At 42.9% G+C, this 19049-nt stretch overlaps 1 protein-coding gene across 1 annotated transcript; it reads right to left on the bottom strand.

Moving 5' to 3' along the window:
• Nucleotides 1-7700: 7700 nt before the first annotated feature.
• LOC124805671 (mucin-2-like) lies at nucleotides 7701-9155 on the bottom strand. Its single transcript, XM_047266241.1, has one exon. It carries the CDS (start codon nucleotides 9153-9155, stop codon nucleotides 7701-7703), a length of 1455 nt encoding a protein of 484 aa, XP_047122197.1.
• Between the last annotated feature and the right edge of the window lie 9894 nt (nucleotides 9156-19049).

Genomic DNA, 19049 nt, shown 5'->3' on the forward strand with positions numbered 1-19049 from the left:
ACAATTGTTCCACATTCGGAAGTAACTTTATTTAATTTTTGGTCCACGTCGTGGTTGTGTTCATACACTATGTGATTAAAAGTATCCGGATACCTGGCTGAAAATGACTTACAATTTCGTGGCGTCCTCCATCGCTAATGCTGTAATTCAGTACGGTGTTGGCCCACCCTTAGCCTCGATCACAGCTTCCACTCTCGCAGCCATAAGTTCAATCAGGTGCTGGAAGGTTTCTTGGAGAATGGCAGCCCATTCTTCACGGAGTGCTGCACTGAGGAAAGGTATCGATAACGGTCGGTGAGGCCTGGCACGAAGTCGGCGTTCCAAAACATCCCAAAGATGTTCTATAGGATTCAGGTCAGGACTCTGCGCAGGCCAATCCATTACAGGGATGTTATTGTGTAACCACTCCGCCACAGGCCCTGCATTATGAACAGGTGCTCTATCATGTTGAAAGATGCAATCGCCATACCCGAATTGCTCTTCAACAGTGGAAATCAAGAAGGTGCTTAAGACGTCAGTGTAGGCATGTGGTGTGATAGTGCCACTCAAACTAACAAGAAGTACAAGTCCTCTCCATAAAAAACACGACTACACCATAACACCACTGCCTCCGAATTTTACTGTTGGCACTGCATGAAGTTCACCGGGCATTCGCCATACCCACACCCTGCCATCGGATCGTCACATTGTGTACCGCGATTCGTCACTCTACACAACGTTTGCCCACTGTTCAATCGTCCAATCTTTACGCTCCTTACACCAAGCGAGGCGTCGTTTGGCATTTACTGGCGTGTTGTGTGGCTTACGAGCAGCCGCTCGACCATGAAATCCAAGTTTCCTCAACTCCCGACTAACTGTCGTAGTACTTGCAGTGGATCCTGATGCAGTTTGGAATTCCTGTGTGACGATCTGGATAGATGTCTGCCTATTACACATTACGACCCTCCGTAACTGTCGGCGGTCACGTCAGCCTGTGCGCTTTTGTGGTGCGCGTGTCCCTTCTCGTTTCCACTTCACTATCACATCGGAAACTGTGGACCTGGGGATGTTTAGGAGTGTGTAAATCTCGCATAAAGACGTATTACACTAGTGACACCCAATCACACGACCACGTTCGAAGTCCGTGAGTTCCGCGGAACGCCCCATTCTGCTCTCTCACGATGTCACATGACTACTGAAGTCGCTGATATGGAGCACCTGGCAGTAGATGGCATCACAATGCACCTAAAATCAAAAAGTATGTTTTTGGGGGTGTCCAAATACTTATGATCATATACTGTATCTGATGTTTAAAATGTATTACATACTCCATGGTTTTATTATTCAAGACGACCGAAATGCTCTCTTTCGTTTTACTTACAGACAATTTGAGATTGTATTCTGAGGCTATCTGCTGCAAGTTATAGGTCATATTCGTTCTCTACAGTCGTTGTTAGGTCATCTGCATATAAGAGCGCATTTAGGTTATCGTTGTGATCTAAATATACTCCTTTCGTTACTGTTTTCCAATAACTGATAACTTCCTCTATATACATATTGACTAGTATCGGGGAAATGCAACATTCTCGTCTTACCGCTTTGGGATTCTCAAATCAATACAATTTCGGTGTCTGTGTATACATTTTTAATAGCATTTGTTATGAGGTCAGGCAAGGACATCGTCAGAAATGATCTGACAGGGTGAGCATCAATTTGAGGCTGTTTGGTGATAGCGCTGTGGTGCACAGGAAGCTGTCAACGTTGAATGCCTGTAGGATGATGCAAAATGAGTCAGACAAAATTTCTAGTCTGTGTAATGAGTGAAAGTTTGCTCTAAATGTAGAAACAGTAAGCTAACACAGATGAGTATGGAATACAATCCCGTTCGAGGAGCATTGATAGCACGCCGCTTGACCCCATAATGTCGATTAAATATTTAGACATAATGTTGCAAAGCGGTTTGAAATGGAACGAACACGTATGTACAGTCGTACGAAAGGTAAAAGGTCAACTTCGGTTTATTGTTAGAATCTTAGAGGGACTCATTCGGAAGTATGTTTTCCCTCGTTCTGTTTGCGAGTGGAAGAGGAAAGGAAATGATGAGTAGTGGTACAAACTACGCACCTTACGATGCTGAATATGTGTGAAGATGTAGATGTGGATGAACTCTTGAATACCATCATCAGTCCGCTGCCACTGTCCAGCGCCGCTTTCGAATTAAATACCGGAACGTTCAAATAGAACGGATGGTACTTACAGTTGTATTTCCAGGTGTTATTTTATTTGCGACATTTTTGTGCTAAATTAAACCATCTTCAGGTCTTTCTATAATACCTGGTGATATGTGGATACAGAGTTATCATCACTATACATCTCATGAAGGGTACAAAATATCGATACACTATGTTGAACCTTTTTCCCTGCTTGCATGAGTATTTTTTTCTATGTTTCATCCTCACTGTATGTAACAATTTTAGAGATTTTATCCACATTCGTCCCTTTTAAAACGCACCACGGCGCTGGTACCTCGCCGTTGTGCACCCACAGAGTCAGAACATACACATAGCATACACACACACACACACACACACACACACACACACACACACACACTTCCCTGCTTATGGTGTGAACGCCAGCGCACATCAGCTATACTCTATATTAAGTACCTTCCTTCCGAAACTTTATTCGTATATGGTACGTCAAATTTGTTGAGACTGGTTGTTTATGCAAATGGGAAAGCGGTTGGCTTTCCATAGAGTTAGAAGCAGCAGATCCGGGAAACTTATGTCTGTATCCCTAAGATACTGACCTCAACACGGAACTAAATATTGCTCACCCACATTATGAGGTGCGTTACCGACGCGAATGAAGGAAATAGTTTATGCAGGGTATTTGACATTTGGAAAAGGAAGATTAGAGGACAACGGAACAAACAAATACTCATAATAATCATTGCTTTGGAAACCAATTGCTTCCCGATACGACATATTACGACTGAGTACATGAACACCTCACAACAGAGTCCCCGTACGTCCAAACTGAACCTGAGCGCTTGAAGACGACGCATTGTAACATGACCACCATTCTCCTCATCGATGCCCATACACGTTCCAAGGCCCCAGGCGTGTTCCGAATCCATTAATAGCCATCCACAATGCGCTCCCGAAGTTCATTGGCAGTGTCAACAGGGCTGTTAAACATCAAAGCATTTAAGTATCCCCACACACAAAAAATCCAGCAGGTTCAACCCGGGGGATCTGGTAGGCCGTGATATTCGCGAGACAATATTGATACTCTTGCTGTTGAAGACTCTTACTACATATTCTCAAACAGCCACGAGAAAGAGTGCCATGCACCATCATGCACTTACCATATAAGCATCCTTTCACCATAAGAAATATCTTCCAAATAGCCGATAAACTTGGGCATAATTACACTTGTGTAGACGTCGTATAAAGAGAACCATTGATTTCCGGGCCTTACTAGCATTATTTGCTTGTTTCATTTTCCTCTACTCGTCCCTTTTATTTGTACCTCTAACAATCAAACATCCTCTATTTACACTCATAGCGCTTACAACTGGGTCAATCTTTAATACGTAGTTAAAGGACGTGTGGAAGAAGATGGCCTTTGTGATCGTTTTCACCGAAGATGCAACCTTTTATGCCAGCAATAAGGTAATAAACAAAACATTGACATTTTAGGAGTAGAAAACCCCCACTGTGAGGACCATTTACTGCACGTGACTCTTCCAAAGTGAACGTATCATGTTTCGCTGAATCTACTATTTGCTTTGTTTTATTCTTACCCACGTAACAACTAATATATGAGATAAAATATGTTGCTACGAAAAGAGCCCTGGAATACTTTTTTAGTGATGCTGTGCTGTGACTTTCTTTGGATCATTAATTTTCAACAAAACCAAATATATTATGTTCTTATTATTCTGGATCTGGCTTTCTATTAAAGGAATATTTTTTCGTTACTGTAACTCGCCATAACGTTCAACATATCTTCCTTACTTTACAGCTATTGGAAAGGTTAGTGAAAATTATTTCGTTATCAATATTGATGTTACAGTGCGCAATGATTGTTCAAGATCAAAATTTTGCAGTGGATTTTTGTTAACAGTAAGACACCAATAAGTACCACGACTAACACGAGAACATGAGGCTATTATCCAAGAAAAAGATGTTTTTACTAAAGGTTTGCCAGACCAGAACTACGCACAGCAAGATTTCTTTTATGTTATGAAGGTAAATTATCTTTTTGCACTGTTAGTAACATATCAGCAGCCGGCGTCAACCTGTAAAACACATCACAAAATCTGCTGCTCTCCTCTGCAATTCCGGGAGCTGAAAGAAATAATTTTAGTTCAGTATTACCTGTCCGCTTCTTTGCTGTATGATTGGTTTCATTTAATGCAGTTTGAATGCGCCGCGGCAGCGGCTCGTTCGTTCGTAGCGCAGCTCTGCACCACGAATGATATTTAAATAACTGAACATGTCTTAAAGGGATGGAATAAAATGCCAGGCAAGCTTATTACGAATCATAATGCAAGTTTTCACTAAGTAACTCTATTCAAAACATTTAAACAAATTAAGTTATTACACACCTTTCCAAATCTATGTCTAATGGCGTCCCTCTCTCAATCTTAACAAAAGAATGCTACGCAAGCGTACAATATAACGTCACAAGCTCTTCCTGCTCACGTAACTCCAAGAAGACGACAGAGAAATTAATGTTTGGGATTTACTATTTATACTAGTCACATATTCTCATCTTCGTTTGATATTTAATAAGTATCGTCTGTGGCGGTTTCAGTACTCTCCGACACAGATATTAAAAAAAATCAGTACATAATTCTAGACAAGAACAAAACATGACACATAATGCTTTCTCTTTATTACGTAAAGTTCACACAATCGTTGTCCACGCAATTACAATCATCCAGTTCAATTATTCTTCTCTTCTTTTTTTTAACCACATGTAATATGTGTTTTGCTAAGAGACGTTACAGAGCCGGTTACCAGCTAAAATTCGTGTTGAATTAAATCGGAATTACTAGTAGATGTCGCCCCATCTTACTATCAAAATTTTCTGTTATGAAAATTGTTTGGAAAGTACTCCTACATGTATTCTTGTAAAATGTTCAAAATGTTGTAGAGATTGTGGCCTGAAAATATCTGCGCAGAAGAATCGGATCAAAGTCAGCGAGTTTACTACGAACAGACTACTGCAGAGTTGCGACTTGCGGCAAAGATAACATCTGCGGCGCAGCTGGCCACCGCTAGTTTCCAATGGCAGCTGAAATGAAAAATCAACGACTGTTAGAACGGAGAATGAACGTGCTATGTTTGTTCATCGTAAGTGGTTCTTGGATTTTCCGATGAGAAATTCAGTTAGTCGTTGTTTGGTGGCAGCCGGACTAACATCAGCCAAAATCGGGACTAGACTCGAGAGAATTCCTTGAGATTGTTATCGGCTTGTTTGAAATACATGTATGCCGATCTGTGATAATTTTTTCCTCGCTTCGTGCGCCGAAAAGCATTAAGTAATTGATTTGTGTGGGAACTTGGAATTTTATGTGAGGAAATAGTATTGGCTGCGGTATATAGCTTGTAGGACCGATTTCTCGTGGATGGTGATTTTATGCAAAACAGTTACTGAACGAAGTCTAGCCTGAAAACAACTTGTTTTTAGGAGATCAATATCTCTGTTAGATTGGAGATTTTCTGTTTTGTTATGGGAGGTAAGTGACATTATCACATGAAGGCGTTATTTGAATTTGAAGGCGGAGAAAGCACGCACTAAGGAAATAATACCTTTGCGTTTTTGTATTAGTGGGATTGAAGGTGAACGCAAGTACTTAGGAAATAATGACTTTGCGATGTTTTGTAATGGCTTATTTTGAGATTTCACGATGAGCGTCGATGTTTTTTACTTAATGTATGGAAATCTCTACATAGACACTTGGACAGTGTTATCTTTGTAAGTAGGAGAACGGATGACTTACGGTTGTATGTGCTATAGTGAAAGCAAATCTAAGTTAGTTGGATATTTGCTCGCTCGGTCTAGAATTTAGTACCTTTTCCTCTAAAAACCCTAAACGACAAAACAAAAACCATTGTTACTGAGGACACATTAACTGGCTCTCCAATCGTGCGAGTACTGTGTTTTAAACAATTTCAATAGCGGCGCATCTACGGGAAGTCCACATGAAGTAGGATTAATTTCATGTCTGTTTTAAAGTTCAAGCAGTCTGAATAGTGGCGGTGATACCCAGCCCTTTCTTCCGCTTAGAGGGATTTGTCTGATTGACCACCACTCATAAAATCAAAGATGACTTGTATCTGTACATGAAAGAAAACAGGCAATAAAGACAAACAAGTTTCTGTTTTAAAAAAATTAAAAAAATGTCCATAGTCTCATTGGCTCTATATTTAGTATTCAAAAATATTTTAAAATGGAAGTTCAGTTTTATAGCAAATGAATATTTTGCAAACATCGTCAGGTTAAGTATTAAAAGCAGCCAAAGCTTAGATACAGGAAAGGCTGCAACGTTATGAAAATCAAAGATAATAATTACCAAAAAACTGGAAAATATTAGTTCAGAGTTGTTAATTTCCAAAGAGAGAAATTGTTTCATATTTCTTAAATTAAAAAAAAACAACAGAAATTATCTCTAGGATTTTATTTAAAGGGGAAGATGATTAGTTCTTGAAAGACAAATAATTTACTTTTTTCTGAGAGTATGAGAATTTTAAAACGAATTAATGCGTTGGAGTTCAAGTTCTGTAAAGATATTACCGTGGTGTGTGGTTGCTGCACACAAAAGTTCTCTCTGGTTAATGACGTCAATTAAAAAAGAGAATAAATTGTATCTTTGAAAGTGCGACGTAAAATAAATATTATTTAAAACTGCAGATAAGCACACAGCAGTTAGCTGGTTCTACATAATTAGGGTGTAAGTTTCAACTGGAAAGATATTTCTATGGTATTATCGGGACGACAGCTCGTATTCTTTTTAAAAAGTAGCTGAGAATTTCTGTTACGCCGTTGGATAGCGAGAAGCGTTTTCTTGTAACAGAGTTACCCACTGGAAGATTTTGTGTTGGTGGCGCCGAGTATCTAATTCTCTATCCATCGTATACTAAAGTGCGCAGCATATTCCACTGAAACTGAGATTCTCTTTGATGGTAGTTGTTGGTACGAACCGTGTAGATTTTTTGATAGATGCATTACTAAAATCAAACCACAAATAGCATCTGAGCACATCATCTTCTTAGTGGTATGTAGTGTGTGCTGTATGGAGAGAATAAATAACCAAGTAAAAGTGTCTATGTTGTGATCTGGACAGACGATGTTCTTCCACGATAGAGCTAACATAGCAGACTTTTGTCCTGTGCTTCTTGACTGTAGCTGAGTTAAACCAAAGAAATTGATTTCTGAAGTGCAACATTGCACTCCCATCATGTGTCACTATGCCTCTGTAGTGTCTAAATCGTATCATTTCAACTATGGTGGTCGTGTCTGTAGGGTGGCGCAGTACAATTCCTCATGTGTACATCGGATAGAACATGATTTACAACTGACAACTGACTATAAATGTTTAGGAACACATTCTATCACACAAACCAAATCATCCAGCAAGAATAATAACAAATGTGCTTTCAAAAAACTTTATTAATTTTGACTCAAATTACAGACTCATCACATTACTTTTTGTTCCTAAAGGCAGTGAAAGGTGGAGGCCCACGAAGACAAAGAGGCGGATTAGATGCTTTTTTCTTTCTGCAAAGTTTAGGGAAGGCCTGCTTTCTGGGAGGGCCAGTGAGAAGCACGCCCTGTAGGGGCGATGGTGTAACATCCACTAAAGGCACCAACAGAGATACTTCAGGGGTGGTCTTGCTGCCGCCAAAGATGGTGAGGGGCGGCCGCTCTTCATAACCAGTTGTTTCACAGCTCCCCAAGATGGTGCGGAGAGGTGTCTCGTCTTCGACGGTGTTAGCAGTGCCGCACAAGGTGGTGGGGGATGGTGGCTCTTCTGGAAGGTAGTTGCTGCTGCCAGGAGAGATGGTGGGTGCTAGCAGCTCATCGAAATAACTGTTCTCGCCACCGTCCAAGGTAGTGGGGGATGGTGGCTCGCCATCAGCTATGACGTTTCCAGTGCCTGGGGTGGTGGGTGGCAGTGGGTCAACAGGGGCATCAGCGTCACCGCTGCTAAGGACGGTGGGAGGCAACGGCTCTTCATTACCACTTGCATCACATATCCCCAAGATGGTGGGGAGCAGTGTCTCATCTGCAATGGTGTTAGCAGCACCGCACAAGGTGGTCGGAAGCGGCGGCTCTTCACAAAGGTAGTTGCAGCTGCCAGCAGAGATGGTGGGTGCCAGCAGCTCATCGAAATAACTGACCTTGCCACTGTCCAAGGTAGTGGGGGATGGTGGCTCGTCATCAGCTATGACATTACCAGTGCCTGGGGTGGTGGGTGGCAGTGGGTCAACAGGGGCATCAGCGTCACCGCTGCTAAGGATGGTGGGAGGCAACGGCTCTTCATTACCACTTGCATCACATATCCCCAAGATGGTGGGGAGCAGTGTCTCATCTGCAATGATGTTAGCAGCACCGCACAAGGTGGTCGGAAGCGGCGGCTCTTCACAAAGGTAGTTGCAGCTGCCAGCAGAGATGGTGGGTGCCAGCAGCTCATCGAAATAACTGATCTTGCCACTGTCCAAGGTAGTGGGGGATGGTGGCTCGTCATCAGCTATGACATTACCAGTGCCTGGGGTGGTGGGTGGCAGTGGGTCAACAGGGGCATCAGTGTCACCGCTGCCAAGGACGGTGGGAGGCAACGGCTCAGCACCGCACAAAGTGGTCAGAAGCGGCGGCTCTTCACAAAAGTAGTTGCAGCTGCCAGCAGAGATGGTGGGAGCCAGCAGCTCATCGAAATAACTGATCTTGCCACTGTCCAAGGTAGTGGGGGACGGTGGCTCTTCATCAGCTATGATGTCACCGCCGCCTGCGGTGGTGAGCGGCAGCGGTTTCTCTTCAGCAGCGATGTTCTCAACGCCTTGGGTGGTTCGAGGCAGCAGTTTCGACGGCGATGGCGGCGGTGGCAGTGCAGGCGGCAATGGCTGCTCTTCACCAGTGATGGGGTAGCTGCCGTGCATGGTGTCGGTCATATTACAATCCTGGAAACAGAAGGATATTTGGTGTTGTGACTGACATTCTTGTATGTAGTACTGGTTTTATAGAAATCATTCGACTGTTATGTGAAGGGCATCAAATTTTTTGGATGTACACTGACGGAAAACATCGCAAAACCAAAATATAATTAATTCAGAGTATTGAAATTTCGATAATATATTTTTCTATGTAACATATCTAACTCATAGACATTACAATTCCGTATTTCTGGATTTCTGGGAGGTTTTCGACACTGTACAACACAAGTGCCTTGTAGTGAAATTGCATACTTATGGAATATCGTCTCAGTTATGTGACTGGATTCGTGGTTTCCTGTCAGAGGGATCACAGTTCGTAGTAACTGATGGGAAGTCGTCGAGTAAAACAGAAGTGATTTCTGGCGTTCCCCAAGGTAGTGTGATGGGCCTTTGCTGTTCCTTTCCTAAATAAATGATTTGGGAGAAGATCTGAGCACATGTCTTAGGTTGTTTGTAGATGACGCTGTCGTTTATCGACTAGTAAAGTCATCTGTAGGTAAAAAAAAAATAGCAAAACGATTTAGAAGAGGTATCCGTATGGTGCGAAAATTGACAATTCTGCCTAAATAATGAGTGCTAAGAGGAACCTGTTAATCTTTTGTTACACGATAAATCATTCAAATGTATGGGCCGTGAATACAACTAAATACCTTGTAAGGACAATTACGAACAGCTTAAATTGGAGGAAACACGAAGAAAATGTTATGGGGAAGGCTAACTAAAGAACATGTAACAGATCTTCTAAGGTGATTCCGACACTACACTTGTCCATCCTCTCTCAGAATACTGATGCTCGGTGTGCAATCCTCACCAGATAGGATTGTCGAAGTACATCGAAAAAGTCCAAGAAGGTCAGCACGTTTTGTAATGTCGTGAAATACGGGACAGTGTGTTACTACAATGATACGGGATTTGGGATGAACATCATTAAAACAAAGGATTGTTTTCGGAGGAATCTTCTCACAGAGTTGCAATAACCAACAATATTTTGTTGATGCCAAGCTAGATAGGGAGAAACGATCACCATGATAAAATAAGTAAAATCAGAACTCGTTCGGAAAGATGTAAGTGTTTGTTCTTTTCCCGCGCTATACGAGAGAGGAATAATAGAGAATTGCGAAGGTGGTTCGGCTAACCCTCTGCCATTCACTTAAATGTGATTCGCAGAATATCCATTTAGATGTAGAAGTACAAGATCACAAATTAATGTAAGCATGAACACGCTGTAGGAAATGTGAACTGGTGGTACATTAATAACCAGCGTAATCACCAGAATTTTTATTACAAACATTCAAACGTCCAAGCATTGTGTTGCATGATGCCAGATATCAGTTTTTGGGATGGAGCTCCATGTATGTTGCACGTGGTCAGTCAGTATAGGGATGATTACAGCTAATTGTAGATGACGCTGGAATTGTAGTCCAGTTTTGTCACATATGATCGATTGAGTGCTATTTGAAATTGCATCCCAGACCGTAACTCCAGGTGTAGTTCCAGCGTGTTTAGCACGCAGGCGGTTTGGTTGCAAGCCCTCAACTGTCCTCCTTCTAACACGGTCACATCGAGCAGGCCAAGGGAACATATCGACTTTCTCACGAGTGTTTTCTGTTACAACGGTGTCATGAGAGCGAGAATTATCTTGTTGGAAAACAAGCTTGGTACGCTGTTAAATGGCAGCACAACATGTCGAATCACCAGACTGACATACAGATCTGTAGACAGGGTGCATAAGATAACAATGAGAGTGCTTCGGCTGTCGTACGAAACTGCAGCCCAGACCATAACTTCAGCCGTAGCTGAAGTGTGTTTAGCACTCAAGACAGGTTGCCTCTAGGCCCCCAGCTGCTTCCCTTCTAACCAACACACGGGCATCAATAGCACCGAGGCAGAACCAGGTTTCGTCAGAAAACACAACAGGCCTCCACCCAGCCCTCCAACAATCTGCCCCTAGATACCGCAAATGGAGGTGTTTTGGGGCCATTGGATTGCACGCTACATGTCGTCTGGCTCGGAGCTGTCCTTGAAGTAGCCGAGTTTTGACACTTTGTTGTGTCACCGTGGTGCCCACTGCTGCTCATATTGCTGCTGAAAATTCAGTAGCACGCGCCAGAGCCATACGACGAACACGATGTCTTCCATCTCGGTAGTGCCACTTGGCATTCCAGAGCCCGGTCTTCTTGCGACCGAACATTTTGGTGAGCAACGCAATATCGCAGAAGGAACATCCAGCTTCTCGTAGCCCTCTTACACGACCTCGTTCAAACTCAGTGAAGTGTTGATAATTGCTTCTTTGCCTTTTTAAAGGCATTCTTGACTTACATCAGCTAACCGCATCCAGTCTCAAAAATAATTAACATTCACCATTTCCGGGCGGGAAGGAGCGCCGGTCCCCTGCACGAATCCGCCCGACGGATTTGTGTCGAGGTCCGGTGAGCCGGCCAGTCTGTGGATGGTTTTTAGACGGTTTTCCATCTGCCTCGGCGATTGCTGGCTGGTTCCCCTTATTCCGCCTCAGCTACACTATGTCGGCGACTGCTGCGCAAACACGTTCTCCACGTACGCGTACACCACCATTACTCTACCACGCAAACACAGGGGTTACACTCGTCTGGTGTGAAACGTTCCCTGGGGGGTCCACCGAGGGGCCGAACGGCACAATAACCCTGGGTTCGGTGTGGGGCGGCCGAGGGTTGGAGTGGACCGCGGTAGTCGTCGTGGGGTTGCAGACCACTGCGGCTACCACAGGGACGGAGCCTCTCCGTCGTTTCTAGGTCCCCCCTTAACGTAACATTCACCACCTTACAGCTTGTTTTTCAAGTAAACCCGATTTGCGTCCTCATAGTGGTGCTACTAACGGCACTCTAATGTGACTGGCGCAACAATTTAATAGACATCATTTTTCAGATGCATAAAGACGCCCATCATCTTCCGCTAATGTCACCTAACTCCCACTTGGTGTTATGATTTTTTGCGTCAGCGTTTTGAGCGGTGTGAGGGATTTTAATGTTGTGTGTGACTTCGATTAGTCTGTGCTGTAAAGGATCACCATCCTAAGAGGGGAAAGTTTATTTTATTCACGACCACCTCCTTCGCGATTTGTGTGCGTTGTTCTAAGCGTGACACTGTAGCATGTACAATATTGGCCATTAAAATTGCTACACCACGAAGATGACGTGCTACAGACATGAAATTTGCCGGCCGCGGTGGTCTAGCGGTTCTGGCGCAGCAGTCCGGAACCGCGGGACTGCTACGGTCGCAGGTTCGAATCCTGCCTCGGGCATGGGTGTGTGTGATGTCCTTAGGTTAGTTAGGTTTAAGTAGTTCTAAATTCTAGGGGACTTATGACCTAAGATGTTGAGTCCCATAGTGCTCAGAGCCATTTGAACCATTTAGACATGAAATTTAACCGACAGGAAGAAGATGTTATAATATGCAAATGATTAGCTTTTCAGAGCATTCACACATCGTTGGCGTCGGTGGCGACACCTACAACGTGCTGACATGAGGAAAGTTTCCAACCGATTTCTCATACACAAACAGCAGTTGACGGGCGTTGCCTGCTGAAACGTTGTTGTGATGCCCCGTGTAAGGAGGAGAAATGAGTACCATCACGTTTCCGACTTTGATAAAGGTCGGGTTGTAGCCTATCGCGATTGCGGTTTATCGTATCAAGACATTGCTGCTCGCGTTGGTCGAGATCCAATGACTGTTAGCAGAATATGGAATCGGTGGGTTCAGGAGGATAACACGGAACGCCGTGCTGATCCCAACGGCCTCGTATCACTAATAGTCGAGATGACAGGCATCTTATCCGCATGGCTGTCACGGATCGTGCAGCCACGTCTCGATCCCTGAGTCAACAGATGGGGACGTTTACAAGACAACAACCATCTTCACGAACAGTTCGACAACGTTTGCAGCAGCATGGACTATCAGCTCGGTGACTATGGCTGCGGTTACCCTTGACGCTGCATCACAGGCAGGAGCGCCTGTAACAGATGTGTTACGACCCGTGGCTCTACCCTTCATTCGATCCCTGCGAAACCCTACATTTCAGCAGGATAATGCACGACCGCATGTTGCAGGTCCTGTGCGGGCATTTCTGGATACAGAAAATGTTCGACTGCTACCATGGCCAGCACATTCTCCAGATCTCTCACCAATTGAAAACGTCTGGTCAATGGTGGCCGAGCAACTGGCTCGTCACAATACGCCAGTCACTACTCTTGATGAACTCAATGCCCAGGCGTATCAAGGCCGTTATTACAGCCAGAGGTGGTTGTTCTGGGTACTGATTTCTCAGGATCTATGCACCCAAATTGGGTGAAAATGTAATCACATGTCAGTTCTAGTATAATATATTCGTCAAACGAATACCCGTTTATCATCTGCATTTCTTCTTGGTGTGGTAATTTTAATGGCCTGTAGTATAGATTCGACTCGCGAGAGCGTGTAGAGTGTAGTGGTTGTTTATATTGTCGATGACGCAGTGACCAAAAGCGACGAATGTGAGACTAAATTTACTTATCGGGCCGAGTTGTGGGGCTGTTAGCAGCAAGTCACAAAAAGGGGTCAAATCATCAGCGTCCAGTAAGCGAGATCCCAGCAGTGGCAGTAGCTTGCGCACTTTCTGCATCTGCACCAGGACATGCCCTATTACTTCTGTTGGTTGGCTCAGTCACTCAATCATTCTTTGATGAATCGCAATGTTCAGCATATCCTGACGCTAGGCAGAACGATTATACACATAAAACAATCACTCGGTATATTAAGAAAGACAATCAACTATCAGAAACCAATATGGCAGCTTGCATTAAATATTATTAACTCTCAGTATATTGCAATGTAAGCATCATGTGAAAGGTGTCAGTAACCTGACTCCTTTGAAAAATCTAGGGCTTCATAGGACATAATATGACTGCCTGCTTTTCTTCTACGGCTCGCATAATGTTTATACGTGTAACTACCAGACAATTATCAAAGGATGGCTCCAATAACCGGAGATTATTCCATAGAATAACTGAGATTAAAAATGTTTAGCATCAGCAGATTCATTTCGTAATCAGGTCATTGCAATGCAGGACCAAAATATCTCGAAATGCACTTTTATACATCGTGTTTCACTTAGTGTACCACAAATGAGAGGCGGCCCTACCATAATACTGACCTGCCTTCACCTAAGCGTCAAATAGTCTGATGTATATGGGTAGACAGCCTTGCAAACACATTCGTCGTATTCCCTGTGCGAAGGTTTAAAACCATCAGTTTTAGCAATAGCCACATCATTGGTCATACGCAAATCCTGTTTTAAAGATGTGTGTCAAGTTTTTGGATCATGCAACTAAGCTAAGCTACATATAATACAGTGAGTAATATCCTGCATAGGATAAAATTTGTGTTCCACTGGTGTGAGCAAGAGAGACACTTACCACCTGCGCCTTCTTGTTCTTCTTCGGCTTCTTCCGGTCGCCGCGGTCGGCTGCACGCCCACGGATGCAAGGGCACAAATACCGCAACATCTGCGTCAAAGAAGATCCATGTCAAGTACTATGCAGTGGTTGACGCTGTGACAATGCCTACAGTATATCATGCCCTTTTCCCTCCAAACAGCCAAATAAAATGCCACGTCACATGGTATTTACTAGAGAGGAACTCAAGTGCCTCATAATGACTGTCACGAAAGTGGAAGATGATAGACACCAGTTACGTCTGAAACTCAAATGGGCACATCAGTGAGAATACTGAAGTGGTCATAAACAATGGCGCAAACTTCTGCGACTGCATATTCATTTCGACGCGCGATGCGTGTTCACTGTATCCAAATGCGTACTCGGTGAATGTCAAACGTGATGGAGTAGCTTATATTACAGAGCTATGAATCAGCTTGCCAACTATGATCTACGAATGTCGATGACTATACAAGAGCTCGGGCGCCGTATGACCTGCACTTTTGCCTTCCCTGCAATTCCTGATGGATTGCTTTCGGCGAGGACAACAAGTGATCTGAAACTATCGAAATGAAGACTAAAGTGCTGAATAATATGTTTCACTGACGACGACAATCCGGACACCTCGTCAGTTCGCGTAATTCCGAAGACCACAGGTAGCGGAGGACTGAGTTGTATCTTATTTCTCTATTTCTGCAAATATTCCATACAGTTCCGAACATTCGTAGACTACAAGGAATATCGGGATCAGCATGCAAGATTTGAAGAATTTTGTTAAATATGTAAGTTAGTAATAATTACAACACATGTTTAAAATAGAAGTAGAGTACATTCCACACAAAGATTCTACAAGTTCTTGTTGTTGTTGTTGTTGTTGTGGTCTTCAGTCCTGAGACTGGTTTGATGCAGCTCTCCATGCTACTCTATCCTGTGCAAGCTTTTTCATCTCCCAGTACCTACCGCAACCTACATCCTTCTGAATCTGCTTAGTGTATTCATCTCTTGGTCTCCCTCTACAATTTTTACCCTCCACGCTGCCCTACAATACTAAATTGGTGATCCCTTGATGCCTCAGAATGTGTCCTACCAACCGATCCCTTCTTCTGGTCAAGTTGTGCCACAAACTTCTCTTCTCCCCAATCCTATTCAATACTTCCTCATTAGTTATGTGATCTACCCATCTAATCTTCAGCATTCTTCTGTAGCACCAACTTTCGAAAGCTTCTATTCACTTCTTGTCCAAACTATTTATCGTCCATGTTTCACATCCATACATGGCTACACTCCATACGAATACTTTCAGAAATGACTTCCTGACACTTAAATCAATACTGGATGTTAACAAATTTCTCTTCTTCAGAAACGCTTCTTTGACATTGCCAGCTTACATTTTATATCCTCTCTACTTCGACCATCATCAGTTATTTGGCTCCCCAAATAGCAAAACTCATTTACTACTTTAAGTGCCTCATTTCCTAATCTAATTCCCTCAGCATCACCCGACTTAATTAGACTACATTCCATTATCCTTGTTTTGCTTTTGTTGATGTTCATCTTATATCCTCCTTTCAAGACACTGTCCATTCCATTCAACTGCTCTTCCAAGTCCTTTGCTGTCTCTGACAGAATTACAATGTCATCGGCGAACCTCAAAGTTTTTATTTCTTCTCCATGAATTTTAATACACTCTCCGAATTTTTCTTTTGTTTCCTTTACTGCTTGCTCAATATACAGATTGAACAACATCGGGGAGAGGCTACAACCCTGTCTTACTCCCTTCTCAACCACTGCTTCCCTTTCATGTCCCTCAACTCTTATAACTGACACCTGGTTTCTGTACAAATTGTAAATAGCCTTTCGCTCCCTGTATTTTACCCCTGCCACCTTTAGAATTTGAAAGAGAGTATTCCAGTCAACATTGTCAAAAGCTTTCTCTAAGTCTACAAATGCTAGAAACGTACGTTTGCCATTCCTTAATCTTTCTTCTAAGATAAGTCGTAAGGTCAGTATTGCTCACGTGTTCCAGTGTTTCTACGGAATCCAAACTGATCATCCCCGAGGTTGGCTTCTACTAGTTTTTCCATTCGTCTGTAAAGAATTCGTGTGACTTATTAAACTGATAGTTCGGTAATTTTCACATCTGTCAACACCTGCTTTCTTTGGGATTGGAATTATTATATTCTTCTTGAAGTCTGAGGGTATTTCGCCTGTTTCATACATCTTGCTCACCAGATGGTAGAGTTTTGTCAGGACTGGCTCTCCCAAGGCCGTCAGTAGTTCCAATGGAATATTATCTACTCCGGGGGCCTAGTTTCGACTCAGGTCTTTCAGTGCTCTGTCAAACTCTTCAGCAGTATCGTATCTCCCATTTCATCTTCATCTACATCCTCTTCCATTTCCGTAATATTGTCCTCAAGTACATCGCCCTTGTATAGACCCTCTATATACTCCTTCCACCTTTCTGCTTTCCCTTCTTTGCTTAGAACTGAGTTTCCATCTGAGCTCTTGATATTCATACAAGTCGTTCTCTTATCTCCAAAGCTCTCTTTAATTTTCCTGTAGGCAGTATCTATCTTACCCCTAGTGAGATAGGCCTCTACATCCTTACATTTGTCCTCTACAAGTTCTTAAGGAATGTTATCTGTTCCTCCTTCCGTTATTAATTGCAAGTTTTCAGTAGCTTTGTTACCCTCTGACACTAATACTGAACCCTCTGTGCCTTTCAAATCGATCCCATTTCTTCCTCTATCACGTCAGTACACAGTTCCTCCCATGTGGACACATTTAACATACCCTTTCCTCTTATAGAGGTCTTTTCTGGGTTCAACAGTCGAATTTCTTCAGCGTTCTTAATGCTGACGCCATTTGCATTTACTCTGACGTATACACCCGCTGAAACAATCGTTCCGACTGATATTTCCTTTTCGATATCTTCGAATTATTCCTGTGCCTGTTCGTTTTAGATTCCATGAATTCCTGTTCATTTCATTGCTGAATATATTTGTACCTCTTTCATCAGTTACTTCATGTATGTGTCCACAGTCTCAAAGTAGATTCTAAATTATAAAATCACTTTAAACCACAATAATCTGCACCATTTACATGTTTCACTTTACTGGAGAATTTCAGCCCTTGGTCGTTTTGAAATGTGTAACGTAGATTATGTGTGTGTGCACTCTCATACCCTAACTTGCACTCCGCCGCAGAGAAAGAGTAATTCTGGGAACTGCGGTAACATCATTTTTATCGCAGTTCATTTTCAGCTGGATGTTTATATATTTTACGACAGAAGTGCTTACAAAGACTTAAGAGTCGTTTCATCGAGATTCCATTCATTTTGGGCAAAGTATCTACAAATGTATCATGATAGTTGATAGTTCCGATGTGTTGTAGCGAATGTGCATGGTACGCCCTCGGAATCGTGCCCCACACCTTAGCACCGATGTAGAAGAAATTATGTGTAACTTGACGTTGTAGATAAGTAACTGAAAATGTTACAGATTCGGATTTACCAACTTTATAGCAGTGTCCAATTAACTCACATACACCAATCGAACTTCCGAGATTCCAAGCTGTATGTTGCGAACTACCCACAGAGCATCACTATAGGCTTACTGCGTCTGTTGTCGCACAGTTTCATATCTCAGTCCTCAGAGTCTCAAATAATGACCAACAGCATTATTAGACACTGACACGAAATACAATTGAAACTAACGGTAGTCTCCAACGGAAAAGAGCTACGTAAGTTCCAGAAAGGCTCTTAACGTAAAGTTTAATTCCTCAGACTGATGCTATGCAACAGCACACGGTGCCTCCAGCCACTGCCTATTGCTCAGTGCTTCGCTAGTCAGCAATGTTTAGAAGTGAGCAGTTCAGAATGGACACTCTACCACCCACATTTTTAAATGTGACACACATCACCATACAGAAGAATGCTGAAGATAAGGTGGGTAGATCACGTAACTAATGAGGAGGTATTGAATAGGATTGGGGAGAAGAGAAGTTTGTGGCACAACTTGACTAGAAGGGGGGATCGGTTGGTAGTACATGTTTTGAGGCATCAAGGGATCACAAATTTAGCATTGGAGGGCACCGTGGAGGGTAATAATCGTAGAAGGAGACCAAGAGATGAATACACTAAGCAGAGTCAGAAGGATGTAGGTTGCAGTAAGTACTGAGAGATGAAGAAGCTTGCACAGGATAGAGTAGCATGGAGAGCTGCATCAAACCAGTCTCAGGACTAAAGACCACAACAACAACAACACATCACCAATGCTATATATTCTAAAATGACAATGAACTGAAACTGGTAGTTAATGTGAGTTAAATACATGATATAATAAAGGCAATTTGCATGATAAAACTGGCAGGCTACGGTGGTTTAAAGTAGCTA

Source organism: Schistocerca piceifrons, chromosome 7, assembly GCF_021461385.2.
Source record: "Schistocerca piceifrons isolate TAMUIC-IGC-003096 chromosome 7, iqSchPice1.1, whole genome shotgun sequence".
NCBI lineage: Eukaryota > Metazoa > Arthropoda > Insecta > Orthoptera > Acrididae > Schistocerca > Schistocerca piceifrons.

Coding starts and splice junctions, on each gene's coding strand:
- LOC124805671 (XM_047266241.1), bottom strand. CDS start 9,155: ATGCACGGCAGCTACCCCATCACTGGTGAAGAGCAGCCATTGCCGCCT.